The sequence below is a fragment of the Micromys minutus genome (assembly GCF_963924665.1).
Source record: "Micromys minutus genome assembly, chromosome: 25".
Lineage (NCBI taxonomy): Eukaryota > Metazoa > Chordata > Mammalia > Rodentia > Muridae > Micromys > Micromys minutus.
Window position 1 is genome coordinate 1,152,695 of NC_137960.1, and position 16,665 is coordinate 1,169,359.

At 45.7% G+C, this 16,665-nt stretch overlaps 2 protein-coding genes across 4 annotated transcripts; one reads left to right on the top strand and one right to left on the bottom strand.

Moving 5' to 3' along the window:
- Window positions 1-1,218: 1,218 nt before the first annotated feature.
- On the top strand, window positions 1,219-7,734 carry TRIM40 (tripartite motif containing 40; the record flags this gene model as incomplete). 2 transcript variants are annotated; one of them, XM_080938091.1, is made up of 5 exons in its annotated part: window positions 1,219-1,557; window positions 6,158-6,244; window positions 6,903-7,121; window positions 7,469-7,491; window positions 7,668-7,734. In XM_080938091.1, 5 exons carry the CDS (start codon window positions 1,219-1,221, stop codon window positions 7,732-7,734), a joined length of 735 nt encoding a protein of 244 aa, XP_080794217.1. The 2 variants fall into 2 exon arrangements, with proteins under 2 accessions (XP_080794217.1, XP_080794218.1); XM_080938092.1 differs by having other exon boundaries at window positions 6,903-7,019.
- Window positions 7,735-9,494: 1,760 nt separating this feature from the next.
- On the bottom strand, window positions 9,495-16,665 carry TRIM10 (tripartite motif containing 10; the record flags this gene model as incomplete). 2 transcript variants are annotated; one of them, XM_080938059.1, is made up of 7 exons in its annotated part: window positions 9,495-10,036; window positions 11,323-11,355; window positions 12,524-12,639; window positions 13,254-13,276; window positions 14,007-14,237; window positions 14,825-14,920; window positions 16,237-16,665. In XM_080938059.1, the coding sequence occupies 7 exons, from the start codon at window positions 16,663-16,665 to the stop codon at window positions 9,495-9,497; spliced, it is 1,470 nt and encodes a 489-aa protein (XP_080794185.1). The 2 variants fall into 2 exon arrangements, with proteins under 2 accessions (XP_080794185.1, XP_080794184.1); XM_080938058.1 differs by lacking the exon at window positions 13,254-13,276 and having other exon boundaries at window positions 12,524-12,686.

Genomic DNA, 16,665 nt, shown 5'->3' on the forward strand with positions numbered 1-16,665 from the left:
CACGGTCATGGGATGCATCTAGAATTTGTGGTTCCACATCTATAAGGTTCTTGGAGGCTCATTCTATGAGTCACTGCGATTTGCACCGGAGTTCTGTAAGATTTGAATAAAAAGCACCCATACTTTCCTCTTCCCCATAAGAAAATATGCCGCACCCTGCAACAAAGTCCATTTCCCTGTTCAGTGAGCGCAGCTCACGGGTAGTTTCCTTTTCCTGATAATTCATTGCTGAAGCCGGGAGAGTCTCTTCACCTTCTCCATAGTTTTATTATAAGCATGTGAGTGTTTATAATTGGCACGATTCAAGAAGAATCGGCTTACTTGCTGGTCTTCTCCCTAGGTCTGGAAACCGAGAAAATGAACTTGAAAAGGAGAGACTTGAGGTAGGGGTAGTAAGAGAGCTATTTTGGGGAGGGTGCTCAGGTTAGAAGTGGGAGGAGGAGTAATAGAACGAGGAAGGTGAGGATGAGGAGGCCCTTCTTTCTTTAGGTCATCCTTGGAAGTTGTTTGAAAGGAAAGAATAAAGTATCCTCAAATGTTCTTTCTTGTCTCTGTCTGTCTGTCTGTCTGTCTGTCTATCTGTATGTATGTGTGTATGTATGCCTCTCTCTCTCTCACTCACTTCCCCTCCCTTTCTCCCTCCCCTTCTCCAGTTTTCTTTCTCTTTTGAGGTCATTGAGGTCTTGAAAGACTTGAAGGTAAGTGAAGAGCCACTGACAAGGCACCACCTTCACTGGTTGATGGTATCGAACAGTAGCAGTGAACCCTGTAAGGTACCAGCCCAGGAGAGGACACATAAAGCTTTGGCTGAATTTTTCCTGCCAGCCACACTGTTAGTGTGTCATTGGTAGTTTACTTCTGGCTGTGGCAATAACAGGGTGGCCTAAAATTTAGCTTTGACCTGTAAAGAGATTCTATAGAAAACTCTCAAAACAGAACTGGAGTTTGGGTCACCTGCTTTCTCCAGCTGTAGGAAAGAATAGTATAAGGAATAGTTTTAAGTTTAGCAAATTCTGAGGTTTTCTTTCTTTTTCTTTTTTTTCTAAAATTCCCGAAGGGTTGCATTTCTTATAGCTCAGATTCTGGACCCTCTGATACAAGGTGGACAGAGGCCTTAAGTCCACTCTATCTTGCTCCAGATTAGCTTCCACTGAGCCCTCTCACCTGGGACTCTCTAGGCTTCAAAAGACACAGTGGGGAGACTAGTGAGGTGGGACCATGGTCTCCCTTGAAAAGGACAACCAGGACATTTGTCCTATCTGCCTGGAACCCCTGAAGGATGCTGTGAGCACCGACTGTGGACACCTCTTCTGCCGTTTGTGTCTGACCCAGCACATGGACAAGGCTTCAGTGTCTGGGGTGTTCAGCTGCCCAGTCTGCAGGAAGCCCTGTTCCGAGGGGGTCCTTGGAAACAATTACATCTGCCACACTCACCAGAAGAGGGTGTGCAGGTTCTGTGAGACTAGCAGACATCTCCTGTGTGAGGAATGCCTCCAATCCCCTGAACACCAGGCCCATACTGAGCCCTCCATTGAAAATGCTATCAACCACTACAAGGTAAGGCTGTGTCACCGCACTGACCCCTTCCTAAGTTCAAATCTTCACAGAGGCTTGGGAACTGTAACTGACGGAAAACTCCTTTCAGTTTTCTGATCATCTAACCTGGGGCCTTGGTCTTTGCTTTTCTGTGTAGCTTTCTGCTACTATCAGGGTTTCCAGGCTTCTGTGTGTCTTTGTAGGTGATTCTGCCGCTGTGGTGGTGAAGATCCAGGGAATACGGGCCACTGTGTTTACTCATGTTGTATACTAGATAATGTACTAGTTAATGAGATGTTGTACTAGAAACGAGAACCACTTCTTTACTAAGATTATACAGTTCCCTGGTAGATGGTCCTAGAAGCTAGTCTAGATATGCAATCAAGATTTATCTGTGCTGTTGTCTTGCAAAGACTTGAAATCTGAAAACTTGTACATGATGTCCTGCTTCCTCCTTTTCCTGATAATGACTGTTGTTTTCTTGTTTTATTTATTTATTTTCTCTAAAAATGATTCACGATATCCACACTAAAACTCTTGCCTGTGGGATAGGAGGCCACTGAGGGTAAAGGAGTGTGAAACCAAGTCTCATTCCCTGAGTTTGATCTCTGGGACTCGCTTGGTAGGAGGTCGGAAATGACTCCTGCCTCTGTCCACTAACTTCCACACAAGCTCCACAGTATGTGCTCCTTCCTAACAAATAAATGGAACGAAACAATAATGAATCTCCCCCCTGCCTTTACCTACTCACAGTCTTCAGAGGTGACTGGCATTCGATTCCTTTTGATCTATCCTTCCCCAAAAACAGTGTGTTTGGATAGTCTTTTTTTTTTAACACACACACATGCTTGCACATACTCACTGACAAGAGAGACAGAGAAACATACACTACAAATGTAGCTCAGAGGTAGAGTGCCTGCTTGACATAAATGAAGCCATGGGCTCAGTCCTCAGTACGTCAAAAAACAAAACAAAACAAAAGAACCCCCACCGAATTAGTGTGTGTCTCTATGCTGTGTTGGTAGGGATGTGCCATGGCATGCCTGTGGAGGCCAGAGGACAACTCTGTAAAGTCAGTACTCTCCTTTACAGCCATGTGGGTTGTAAAGACCGAGCTCAGATTGTGAGACTTGGTAGCAAGAGCCTTTACCCATGAGCCATCTTTCCAGCTCCCTCCATCTTTCCTTATAGCTTTTTTTTTTTTTTTTTTTTTTTTTTTTTAATCATCTAAAACTATGTTTCGGACATTTCCCCATTTTCCCATCAATGCATTCAGATCTCTTGAAGGTCTTTCAATGACTGCCTTCTGTCTGACCCCATGAATAGACCAAAAGTTAGGAAACTGGATTAAGCACAGGCTGTTGTTTTTAGGTGGCACAGAACGTCAGCATGTGTCTTGGAGAAGTTAAAATATCCAAGATATGCTGGTGAAAGCATAAGCTAGAAATGTAACTTTACCTTTTTCAAATCATAGCACATTGTCCCACCTCTATTTATTGAGTCTTCCCTGGATCTTGCTCTGTCCCATTATTTCTTATATCCTGCCTGTGTGCCAACCCCTTCTTCCTCCTCCTCTCATCTCCTCCCTTTCCTTCTTGTTTTCATTCTCCGCCCCCTTCCTCCTTGTTCCCTTCTTCCTCCCATAGTACTAAGGATAAAGGTTGAACCTAGGGTCTTACACATGCATGCAAGGTAAGCATGCTAGTGTTCTCTTTGACTTTTTAATCCCTGTGCCATAGCCACCAGGATAGATAGACTGCATATGCCAGCAGACTCACCATGTTAAACTGTTTTAAGAACTGCACATTTGTAATATGGGCGTTTTTTCTTTACTTTGCATAATTTAATTTTTTATATATAAATTATATATACTTTACTTTGTATAAATTATTTTTATTATACATGCACAAGTGTTTTGCCTGCATGTGCACCCCACATACATGCCTGGTATATAAGGAGGCCAGAAGTCATCAGATCCCCTGGAACTAGAGTGACAGGCAGTTGTGGGCTGCCATCTGGGTTCCAGGTCCTAACCACTAAGCCATCCCTCAAGCCCCATTGTTTGTATTACTCAAGGCTGGGCCTTACTCTGTAATCCAGTTCATCTGGAACTGATGGCAACCCTTCCGCCTTAGCCTGCTGGGTGCTGGAATTACAGATTTCTTTCTTTTCCTGCCGGTTTGCCCAGCACAAAACTTCTTGCTGGGCTCCACCTTTTCCTTCCCAAACCCCAGTCCTCTCTTTTCTAATTCCATTCTTTTCAAAACTAATGGTAAGACTTAGTTCTAGGGTTTGAACTCAAGACCTCACACAGGGTATACTTCCTCATGGTATTTTTTTGTCAGTTACTCAGAAGATTAATGGGTCAAAGGCATACCTCGCACACCTGCTAATCTGCCAGAGAAACCGGCGTCATCCAGAGATGTTAAGATTGAGTGGTTCTGATATTTCCTTATGATGTCATATCCTAAAAAATTGAGTTCTGGTCATTCAGTGTCTCCCGTGGAGCGGCCTTACCCTTTCATTCCATCACCCTGCTGTCTGCCACTGTGGTTGTGTCCTCAGCCCTAGGGTTCCAGTCTCTAACTCCCCTTTGCTTCAGAACCTCTGAGCAACTGTCTATGGGCATTTGGCTTCCATCTAATTTCTGCACATACTTCTCCATCAGGTCTTTCTATCTATCCAATAGTGAAGGCTGAACATTCTTTTTATCTTCTTCTCCCTTTTCCTTTGTGGAGCTGTTGTTTGAACCCGGGGCCCCACACATGCCAGGTAAATGTTCTATCACCGAACTTCTTCCTCATCCCTGAAGGGTAAACTTCCGAAATCTTCCAGACAGTTGACTTTTTAAAAAACATTGTCACCATGTGAAACAACAGACGAAGGAGTCTTAATCAAAACTGAATGTACGGGATGACTCAGAAAGCCGAAAGAGTCATGTTCTACTGTAACTATGTGACTACTAATTCTACAGTGGAGGGACTGGGCTTTTCATGAGTCAGGTGTGCAAGGACAGGACTTCTCCATCCTTGAATGATTAACTCAGGTTTGTGCCGTCTGTAAGGAGTCACGCCAGGCATTGGGAGGAAGTGCAAAGGTGATTCATGACTCCGAGTCCACATTTAAGTAATAACAGGAAGTATAGAAAAATAAATATGAATATTTGTTCTTAAAAGGAAGACAGCGAGTATCTGCTGCACGTACGTAGACAAAACCGACTGTGGTTATCAGAAAGGCAGACAAGAAATCGAAAGGACTACAAGTGTTCATGGTCTAAGAAGGAGGATAACAGGCCCTTCCTAGAGCGAGCAATCAAGGCCTAGCAGGAAGTGACACGACTGAAGCCAAGACCCAGACCGAGAACCGCACCAGGAAGAAGACAGGGTGTGGGGAGCAGATTCAGAATCCAAGTCCAGAGAAATCCTGTTACACTTGGAGAATTGATGATCACGGTTAATTTAAAATTTCTTTAATTACCTTTTCACATTAGCAAACAAAGTACTGGTTTGGAGCCAGGTGTGGTTGCAAAAACCTTTAGCCTCAGTACTTAGAGGCAGAGGCAGGCTGACATCTGAATCCCAATTCAATCTGAGCTACATAGTGAAACCTTGATTCTGCAACAACAACAAGAACATGCAGACAGACAGACACACAGACACACAGAGATAGATAGATAGATAGATAGATAGATAGATAGATAGATAATTGGTAGGTAGGTAGGTAGATAGATAGATAGATAGATAGATAGATAGATAGATAGGTAGATAGATAGATGATAGATAGACAGATAGATGATAGGTAGGTAGGTAGATAGATAGATAGATAGATAGATGATAGATAGATAGATAGATAGCGAGATAGATAGATAGATAGATAGATGTGCATTTGCAGGAGTTAGAGGTTAAGCAGTTAAGAGGGAAGTATTGCTTTTTCAGAAGACCTAAATTTGGTTTCCAGAATTATTGGCTCACAACCACCTGTAATTCTATCTTCATGGGGTCTGGTGCTGGTGCTTTTCTAGGCTCCTTGGGTGCCCTTACACATGCACACATTCATATGCAGACACATATTCATATACATAATCAAAAATAAAATTATCTTTAAATATGTTTATAAAAACAGAACTCTATCTTACTCGTTTTAAAGATGGTAAATGATGCCCCCATCTTGTTTCACACATTTAGGGTTATTGACATTATTCATATCTGCTTTCTTTAAAAAATATTGTGTGTGTGTCCTTGGAAGTCAGAAGAGGATACTGAATTCTCTAAAACTGAAGTTATAGGCCGTTGTGAGCTGTCCAGTGTTGGTACTTGGAACTAAACTCGGGTCTTCTGAAGACCAGTAAGTACTCTTAAGTGCAGAGCCATCTCCCAGAAATGGCTTTGTTTTGTGTCTTTGAAGCAGGATCTCACTACATTGACCTGGCTGGACGGGAGCTCACTGTGAAGGCCAGGCTGGCCTCAAACTCAGTACAGCCGCCTCTGCCTCCCAAGCGCTGGGATTAAAGGTGAACAGTACCAGACCTGGTTTCAGTGTTAATTCTTAGTCTCACCCGCTGTGCTCTGTGGAGGATTCCCCAGTGGATACTGCCTCACACCCCAACTGTGTCTGTCTCCAGGAACGACTCAATCGAAGGAGCAGGAAGCTCAGAAAGGACTTTCAACAGCTTAAGGCTCAGGAACAGAAGTTGCTGCAAGCTCTGCAGGTGGGTGTCTGAGTTCCAGGATGGTCTGGGGTTCTGAAGGGCCTCTCCCTTTGTTGTGGGGAACCATCCCCAGAGCAGTCACAGTTGTGGAACTGTGGTCATGCAAGCTGAAAAAACTTGGTTTGGGGTTTGTTTTTTGAAATGGGTAAACAGATTGTGAAGCTTTCTCACCTCCATGCATCTTTTTATTTTTCTTAAGGAAGGACACCCATTCTCCTTGGTACTTAGTGAGAATCAAAATTGATAGTTGAAAATTACTACACAAGTCACTGAGACTCCAATCTGTCCTTGGCAATCACTTTTCTATACCCCGCTCACTCTCTCCTCACTTACAGGGTTGAAAGCAGACATCAAAAGAACATAGCTGAGTGGTGTGCGTGCGTATGCGTATGTGTGTGTGTGTGTGTGTGTGTGTGTGTGTGTGTGTGTTCCATTGTGGCTGGACCCAATTTCTGTAGATGTGCTTGGAACTATGAGGTGGGAAGCAGAGAGCTTTGTGCAGAGTCCAGTTGCTTCTGAAGTACAGTGGCTGGTGAGCAAGGGTGTGTAGGAAGAGGAGTGGAAGACAATGTTCCCACCCAGCTGTTCAGTGCATAGAGAGCTGGGACAGAGCCCTCTGTCCTTCAATCTCAGGATAGCTCCTCTTCTGTGCTTTCAGGTGGACTGGGAGAGCCATAGGCTAAGAACTGAGCAGCAGAGCCAAGACCAAACCAAGGAACAGCCGGAGGCCTTCCCTTGGCATTGGCTGGACCAAGGAGAGGACGTACCAGAGGAGGTGGCCAAGATATTTAACTTCTCTGAGGCAGTAACGCAGCTCAGCATTCTGGTTTCTGGCCTGGAAAGGATGGCCAAGGAACTGGATGCCAGCACCCTGAAGGTGTACTTCCTAAGACAACCCCCAAACTCGGGATTCTTGGAATAGTAAACAGTCTGCCTGCAGGTTCCTTCTGGGAGGTGTATGGGGAGGTACTCCTGGGATGTGTGGTGGTTTCGGTGTGTGCGTGCATGTGGTCTCTCTCTGTATGTGTGTGTGAGTGTGTATATGGGGGTGTGTTGAGTGTGGGGGTGTGTTGAGTGTGGGGGTGTGTTGAGTGTGGGAAGGGTAAGGGATACTATGCTTCGGTTCTCATGGCAACAGGCAGAGTGGCCCTCAGGCATGAACTAGGAAGGGTATTCAGTGTCAAGAAGCTAGTAACTGACTGATTGTCACCTTTTCTTTCACAGGATGCCAGTGACTTACTGGACAGGTATGAGCCCCTTCCCCTCTGCCTCACATTTGAAGACACATGCAGACCATGTAACATAAATGTGTATATGGGTTAAATTAAAGTCAAGGAGACAAACTTGGTACGATCATACTACATGGGCAGTGGAAGACTCAGTAGAACAGATGTGAATTAATAAATAATTTCTTTGTCTTTAGGAGTACGCCACAGACATTAGAAGGACTTCTCTCTCATGTTCCTTCAGCCACTCAGAAGCTCAGTTAGTTCTCCTGGTGTGTTCTCAGCCCCATGGTTCTCATCTGATGCCTTAGCTTCTGACGCTGGGACACAGTCTCCTCCTTAAGCCAGACTTGAGCTTGTGGCTCCCATTGTCATGGCCTGGCATTTCAGACCCCATCACGTCCAGGCCCATTGGCACAATCTCCATATAACTGTGGTCGCACCCGCTGGCCATGGTCTCATGTTGGTGTCAAAGCATCTCTACGACACAGCAGAGTGAGCCCGCCTCAGCTTATGGAACTTGGCAGGTTTATTGGGTAATATTTCTTCCCACTCTGACACTGACAAAACCTCCTGTCCGCTCATTAGGACTGACACATGCAGACTCCAGGGTGATTTCCAGTCTTTACCCACATGTAATTTCGTCCTCCGGAGTGTGAGTGGTGCCTATGGCCTGCTTCTCATCAGTGTAGCAGAAGTGATGGGGGTTGCTTCAGTGACCAAAGACTCTTTCTCGCTAAATGGATTCTAGATGCGTTCTAGAGCCTCTTCTTGCTAAAGTTAGCAATGTTGAGGGGAAAGATATGTGGGTAGCTTCCTGTTTCCTAGAACAGCCTCCATCTTCCAGATGACAGGAATCAGGAGGCCTGGGGCTTACAGTTGCAGCAAACCCTTCTAACACCACAAGTAGATACTTCTGTGAACTGAAAACACTCTCACTAATCACCCTGTCCCTGCCCCATAGTTCCCATAAAGCCTGGAAAATTGTAGATTTTTTTTCTTATTTCTGAATCTGTTTTTATAATAAACTTTATTTTTTTAAATCATCTGGGATGGGCCTCTTTTCTTTTACAACGCAAGTAGAGAAAAATCAGGAGTTAACCTTTCCTCCCCAACTTGCTTCCCGTGGGTGGGCATTTTACTCAGCTCATCTACCTCTACCTGGTGCTTGGGCCACTCATCTATCCCCGGCAGGCTCAGCAGCTCAACCCAGGCATGGATGTGGCGAAACCTGTGGGAGAGTCCGCACTGTCTCTGAAAGTCTTGAGAGGAGATGTGTTGAGAAGCCGTGTCAGAGGCATGGCATATGATGCCAGAACACAGTTGCTTCCTTGTCAAATATTATTTTTATTTACCCTTCTAAAATTTAATTAATGTAAAAAGTGTATTTCAATCATATCCACTCCTCCAAAGTGTTTCTTTTTTTAAAAATTATTTATTTATTTATTTATTTATTATTTATTTATTTATTTATTTTAAGTACACTGTAGCTGTCTTCAGACACAGCAGAAGAGGGCATCAGATCCCATTACAGATGGTAGTGAGCCACCATGTGGTTGCTGGGATTTGAACTCAGGACCTCTGGAAGAGCAGCCACAGTGCTCTTAACCACTGAGCCATCTCTCCAGCCCTCCAAAGTGTTTTTGAAGATACAAATAAATTAGCTAAAATCTTTGGAAGAAAACAGAATGAAGATACAAGGTTGTGTTTTACGTCACACAACTGGTGGATTTCAGGGCTTCATCTGGAATCCAGGTTTTTGGCTTAAAGCCCAGCACTGTTTGTACATCTGTGCCTGAGCACATTGATGACAATGGTGAGAACAGCCAGCTGCAGCCAAGGTCCCAGACACCCTGAGCATCCAATGGACACTGGGGAAAGACTTGAACAATGAAGGAACTAAAGGTCCTACCACCTTGTCCCTTACTGACACATGCCATCCCAACTGTCTAAAAAAATCACTTTTATGCCTCGTGACCTAGCTGAGGGTCTGCTCCCAAGGGTGCTTGATTCTGGTCTCGTACTCAGAGGAGGGAAACTGCACCTTCCTGACAGCTGAGGGAAAAACTGGACCCTCTGCCCCAGAGTCCAAACAACGGAAAGACCTTCTGCGTGAAGGAGGCAGTGAAGGTATAGATATGTTCCTGGGTGACAGCATTTACAAAGGTCACCCAGCCTACCTCGTAGTCAAGAGACACCTGCACCTTCCGGGGTTGCTCTTCCAGGGCCAGCCTTGTGGGGAAGGGGCCCAGAGCTGAGACAAAGCCCCAAGCCAGCCTCACTGCCCATACCCCCTCCTCTGGTCTCAGCCTCAGCTCTCCTTTTCGTCGCACATCTTCTCTGACCACACCTACAGTGCAGCTGCCTCCGTGGGCCAAGTCGACACTCACCACCCAAGTGTGTCGACCCCCTGTAAAGCCGCACTGGGCCAGGACACAGGTGGCTCTATCAAAGCGTTGTGGAGTATCTGGTGAATTCTGCCATTTGTAGGAGAACCGAGCCCTTTGGTGGTCTTCGGAGAGGAGGAGCTTTGGGTGGGAAGTCTGGGGGTCTAGAGAGATGTGAGCTGTGAAATAAAACAAGGAGCATGTATGTCAACAGGTCAACGCCATAACCTACTAGGATGGCCTAAAAACCTACTTCCATATCTGGATGCTGGTGTTGAACCAGCTGAGTGTTCGCAGGCGAGCTTCCTGTTGGTGAAACACACAGGCTCCCTAACACACAACCGGCCTCACACGTGAGCACCCTCACAGATTGCTTCCTCATACACAGACACCCTGACACTTTGTAGCCTTACCCATGGCCTCTGGCCTTTGTAGTTTCCCCACCTAGTATAGCTTCTTTGAACAGGGCACACTGGTATAGGCACAAAGCTTTCACATGTATGTACATACGTACTTATGTATGTATCCTTCTCACAAACACTCTTTCACACTTCCTCACACCCCAAGACCCAGCCAACTTCACATACAAACTCTCTCAAATACAATCAGCCTCATACCGGCCTTCCTCACATAGCCAAACATACATCTTACACACACAGTCTCCCCTCTTCACACAGTGTCCTCATACATATCCTGGCTCACACACTGTCTTCTCTCACATAAAGCCAGCCCCACGCAGACTCTACACCCAGTGCCCCTTCACACACTGCATGCTTCCCACATTGACACTCTCACACATGGCTTTCCATGACACCCTTCTCATACATGATGCCCTCCCCAACAGCCTCCCTCACCCTCCTACATAATCTCTCTCGCACAAAGCCTTCCTCATGCAACCGCCTTTGCACACAGCCTTTGCACACAAAGTACGCTCTCACACACATGCCTTATACACAGCCATCTGACAGCTTCTTCACACATTGACACTCAGGTACCGCCAACGCAACTAGCTTCACACACACAGGTTTATTTACAGCAGAGCACGTGCGCCCGCCAACATGCACATGCACACAGCCTTTCTCACACACAGCCTACACAATCTTTTTGAGCTACAGCTGCCTTTACTCACAACCACTCTTCAGGTCATCTCTAGGCTGTTTATGTTGTGTAATACAATGTAAATGCCATGGAAATATTTGCTATGCTACATTATTTGGGGAATAATGAGAAGGAGGATGTCTTACCATATTCTCTACAAGCTCATGGTTTTTCTATCTGGGGTTGAATGTGGAATCTGTAGATATTGGTATGTCTGTATGCTTATATACACACAAGCATGTATGCTACATGTGATATGTGTGTGTGAATGTTACATAATTAACACACACTGCAGAACCCAGAAACATGGTTTCTCTTTCTCTGGACTTTTTAAAAATTCTCCCCATTCTGATGCAGGGCTGCTTACCTGGCTCATAGTCCAACTCAAAGCAGAGTTTTTCTGTGAGGAGGAAATAGTGATAAGATGTGATTTCATTGATCTCAAGACCTTGAAGACTCAGTGACGACAGGAGAATGGAGGTGGAACCGTCTAGACCAGCACTTCTAAGTTTGATGGCATCCAGTCCTCTCAGAACACTCATTACAATTCCAAATCCAGACACCCTGAGGCAGGGCTGCAGACATGCAGACATCTCATAAGGGGTTACCGATATGCCTGGACAGAACTCAAGTGGAACCTGCTACCTCATCTCTGAGCAGACAGAGACTATGGCTGCCTTGCCTTCTTCTATTTTCACACACATAAACTTAGGGAATAAATAATTAGGTTCGTCTTTTTCTTCCACTTAGAAATAATGTTTAGGCCAGTCAATAGTCAGCCTAGAGCAAAATTTCCTCCACTGCCTAGCCCGTGAGTTCTTGGAGGAAGCAGGTTTCCAGAAATGTCCTCCCAGGGGAATGTTTTTTGTGGGTGTGACATTTAGAAATATGTGACATTGCTCATGATTTCACCGTTGGTAGGGAGCAGAAAGCCATAATTTACATTTCAAACTTTCTTGGCTGGCCGCCATTATGACTCCCCTCTTCTGGGAAAGGAGTGTGGCTCAGTCTCTATAAGGGTGTCTCAATTTAGACAGCCATTCCAATAAAAAGGAGTAGAGGAAAAGGCTGGGCACGTAGTTCTGTGCAGAGCAAGTGCCTACCATACACAAGCCCTGGGTTCAATTTCCAGGAGGGCAAAAAAAAAAAAAAATAAAAAAATAAAAAAACCAGTGACAGGAAGCAAAGGCAGGAGGAAGACTTCCATGGTGAGGCAAATGCCACCAGCAGCTATAGTTAACAAAGTTAACCATCAGAACACACAATGTATTACACATGCTACTGGGAACCTTGATGATGTCGAGTCGTGGGTGTTGTTAATCATTACGTTCTCTACTGTGCCAGGGCAACTGGTCAGATTCCTTTAATGGGTTGATCCCCCAACTCCCAAATCCTCACTTTTATTATGTCTCTTTGTGGCCACATCATCCCAAGAGTTAGGTCTTATCAGATTTGGCAAATAAAAAAGCCAAGGTACTGAAGGAAATGAGATGTGCTTAAATACATGGTACAGTCATTTGGCAGTGCACGCAGGGGCCATTCCTAAGCCCAGGCTTTGGTCTCCTTACCTAGAAATATCTTCAACTCCTGCCGCAGTGGGATGGCCTGTTTGGGGAAGTCCCGGATCCTGTGGCCCAGTTCTGGGGATATAGCCTCTGGTTTCCGGCACTTTCTGGTTTCACATCTATGGGCACAGAAATAGCAAAGTCCGGGAATTAAAAAAAAAAAAATCTTAAAAAAAAATCTTTAAAAAATATTTAGTACAAAAAAATCTTTAAAAATATTTAAATAAAAAAAATAAATCTTAAAAAATACTTAGTTGTATGTGTATGAGTATTTTACCTGTATGTATGTATGTATGTATGTATGTCACATGCATGCAGTGTTCATGGAGAACAGAAGAAGGTATAGGCTCTACTAGGTATGAGCTAATGTATGGGTTCTGGAAACTGAGCCCTGGGCCCTCTGCAAGAGCAACAAGTGCTCCTAACCATTGAGCCATCTCTCCAGTCCCAGAATTAGTCGCTTTTAATGATGTGTCCAGACAGCCATCTTCTTCAAACAAGGCCTGGAGGAGTGACTTCCCACACAGAGACTTGGACCTCTCAGACAGACCCTGCTGCTGTTAAAAGTGGCTAGATCTACAGCAGCCTCTGGAAACACATTCGAGCATTTGTTGATTTATACATGACTATACCCTAAATTGAGAATATGGTTGACTTGCATGGCAAAAGCTAGGTGGGTGGTGTATGGATGAATATCTATGAGGAAGAAAGGAGTAGACACTGTATCACTAACCTTATTAGAGTGCTTCTGATATCCTGAGAGGAGGGAGGAAGGAAGGGAAGGAGAGAGAGAGAGGGAGATGGAGAGAGGGGGGAGGGGGAGAGGGAGAGAGAGAGAGAGAGAGAGAGAGAGAGAGAGAGAGAGAGAGAGAGAGAGATTAGGTTCTAGTTTTTCTCTCCCTTTTTTCTTATGACCATAAAACCCAAAAACCATATTCCCAGCCTTGGACATGAGGACCAGAAACCAGCACCTGGCCCCTTTGCTTTGTAGACAGAGTTGCTGATACAACCTACTACTAGTTACAGGCAAAAGTAAGCAAGTCCTACACCAACGTCTCTTATATCCCAGTACCCAGTGTATCTCCCTAAATCCTGCTTCCAGACCCCCAGTAACTATTCTCCTCCAGTTTAAGGAGGTCTAGGAAGAATTCTCTGGCCAGTGGAAGGGGACGTTCAAGTTATAAAATTCTGCTTTGGAAGCAGCACCTGGCAGCTGTTTGCACAGTGCCGGATACTTCTCAAGAGCAGCTTCCACCTCTTTAAGCTGCCATAACCTCATTCCCTCTCCAGTCTTACAGATGGCAGGAAAGAAAGACCAAGGCCAGAGAGCACAGTGACCAGGCAGCTCTTGGGGAAGCATAGACTAGAATTTTTAACCCCTGTCCATGTTCCACAACCATCTGGGACGCAGAGACATGTATGTAAAGGAGGTGCCAACTAGGCAATGATTCCAGAGACCCCGGGGTGAGGGCAGGCCAGGCCTCACCGTCAGGAGCCCCCGGGCTGGCCGCTTGTTCTTCTCCTCCAGCTCCTCCATCAGAGTGCTGAACCTGCAGATCTCCCCAGTGGCCAGGGAGTCAAACTCCTCCTGCTGCTTCAGGATGTCCCTGTCCAACCCCTCCAGCTGAGCTAAGAGGACAGTCTGCTGTTGCTCCAGGAACTGGCTCAGATGCTCAAACTGTGAAATCACCTGTTGTCTCTTGGTGGCCACCTGAGTCTAAGAAAGGAAGATGAGAGCTAAGGAGGACATTTTACTCGCCCCACATCAGGATCTTTTCCCATCTTCTCCTCCTCTCCCTGTGGCATCTCATCTCCCCTTTCTTCTTTCCTTATAAATTCTCACTTCCCTCTTGATCTATGCCCACACCTCCCAAGATTAGGTAGGAAAATCAGAGCCCCCTACTCCTGCCTGCTCCCCAGTCCCCTTAAGAATATGGAGCTGTGTTCTTTCTGCTTGCCACTCCATTTCTGGGAGCCACACGGCCCAGCATCACCTCCCTATCATCATCACTGTGACTTCTAAAAGGGGCTCAGATAAGACCCCAGAGAGGCCTGGCCTCTTGCCCTGCACAGTGAGCACACACCAGTAGGCCGTTCGAGGCAGGTTCACACTACTTCCTGCAGTGACTCGAGAAGGAAGTGAACCTTAATCTCCATTTAATAGGTGAGTAAGCCAAAGCTAGAGAACAGATGGAAGAAATGATGTCAGAGTCAGGATTCGAATTCAAAGCATCTTCAAGTCTCTACTCTGGGGGCCTTAGACTCTGGAGGAAGGAGCTGGGCCTGGGAAGGGTGGAGACGTACCAGGAGCACCTGGGTTCTCTTGTTCTCTCTTGATTGGATTTCTTGAATCTCCTCTCTCTCTCTCCTTAGACACACGAGACACTTCTGTATTTGTTCCTGGGTAGAAGGAGCATGAAATACTAAGCTGCAGAGAGTAACTGAAAAGGGGTGTCACTCCCTCCAATCTGTGGAAACAAAATGCCCTGGAGATGAGTGTGAACCCCAGCACCTTGAGAGACTCAGGTCTTCATTCTTGTTCTGATTTTGAGGCTGGATCCCATGTAGCCCAGACTTACCTCAAACTCAGGGTCTTCCTGCCTCAGTTTCCCCACCACTGGGATCACAGGTAAGCACCACCAGACCTGGCCTTGAGTCTTGTCACTCTTGCTTTGTGACCCAGAGATTTTGACCAGGGTTTCCCCATCATTCTCATGTACCATCAAAGGTCATGACTTTGCTTCCCCAGGAGCCCCCTTTCCAGGCAAGTATCACCTATGATCCGAGCTCCACATGTTCTTAACTGAAACTGGAATTATGTCACCCAGAGGAAACACATCGCAAATGGCATCTCCCTTTTTACTAAAACAATAATGATGATACAAAAGAAGAAATTTAGATGGGAAAGTAACTGATGCACAGTTTTACAAATTGTTCTAAAATAGAGTTAGGAACAAGCAAACACATAAATATCCATGTGCGTGTTTGGAAACACATACAGAAACGCTGGGGTGTGTGTGGCTCAGTTATTAGAGTGCTTGCTTAGCATGTAAGAAGTCCTGGTTTCAACTCCTACCCTTTCAAGTGTGGCAGCACAGGCCTATAATCCCAGCGACCAGAGAGTAGAGGCAGGAGAATCTGAAATTCGAGGTCAACCTAGGTTATCTAATTAGTCTGAGGCAAGCTGGCCTCACTATCAAAAAGTTGCCAGATCTTAGATACACCTGTTTATAACAAAATACAGCAGAAAAGCAACTAAAACCAGAAATGTACTCATTTAATAAAAAAAGTATATGCCACAAACATTCGCCCAACTAGCTCATTCACAACAGGAACATTCGGTTACATGCTTCAAATAGAACGCTCTCTGACCACCCGTCCACAAACAAGTTGTTCACACTTGTAAATATACACGCACCATAATTCCCTAAAATACAAACTTCAAGCACACTTAACTGATACAGGACACACACACATTTGATGGTCCATCCGTTCAGAAAGTATTTACTATGGTCCACAAGGAAACAGCATAGATCTCTTATAATTAACTCCGTGCTTCTCTGTGCTTGAGTGATTAAATAAGGCAAAAGAATTTGGAGTCAGGATACCCCTTCCAGCCCAGAATCCACACCACAGTTCTATGTCCCTTAGTCTAATCCAGCCTCCTCAAGGGTCTCCCAGAACCAGTTTCCTACCCTGCAGGGATCCTCTCCTACCCTGTAGGGACCTGCTGCGTCCTCCAGGAAGCGCACAGTGTGAGCCCCATGCTGTTGGGTCTCCCGGCATACTACACACAGCTGTGCCTCATCCTCCTCGCAGAAGAAGTAGATTTTCTCCCCGTGTTCTGGACAGGCATCCTCCGCTTCCAGGCCTCTCGCAGATGCCAGCTGCAGGCGCTCGATGTTCTCCACCACGTTGGCAAGCTGCCAGTTTGGCCGGAAGCTCCCTGGGCGGAAGGGCTCTTTACAGAGCGGGCAACTGAGGGACTCCTCGGATTCCGGGCCTGGGATCTCGCAGTAGCGAGTGAGGCAGCCACGGCAGAAGTTGTGGCCACAGTCAATGGTGACTGGCTCCCTCAGGGTGCCTTGGCAGATGGGGCAGTTGACCTCATCTGCCAGGCTAGTCACAGAAGGAGCCGAGGCCAT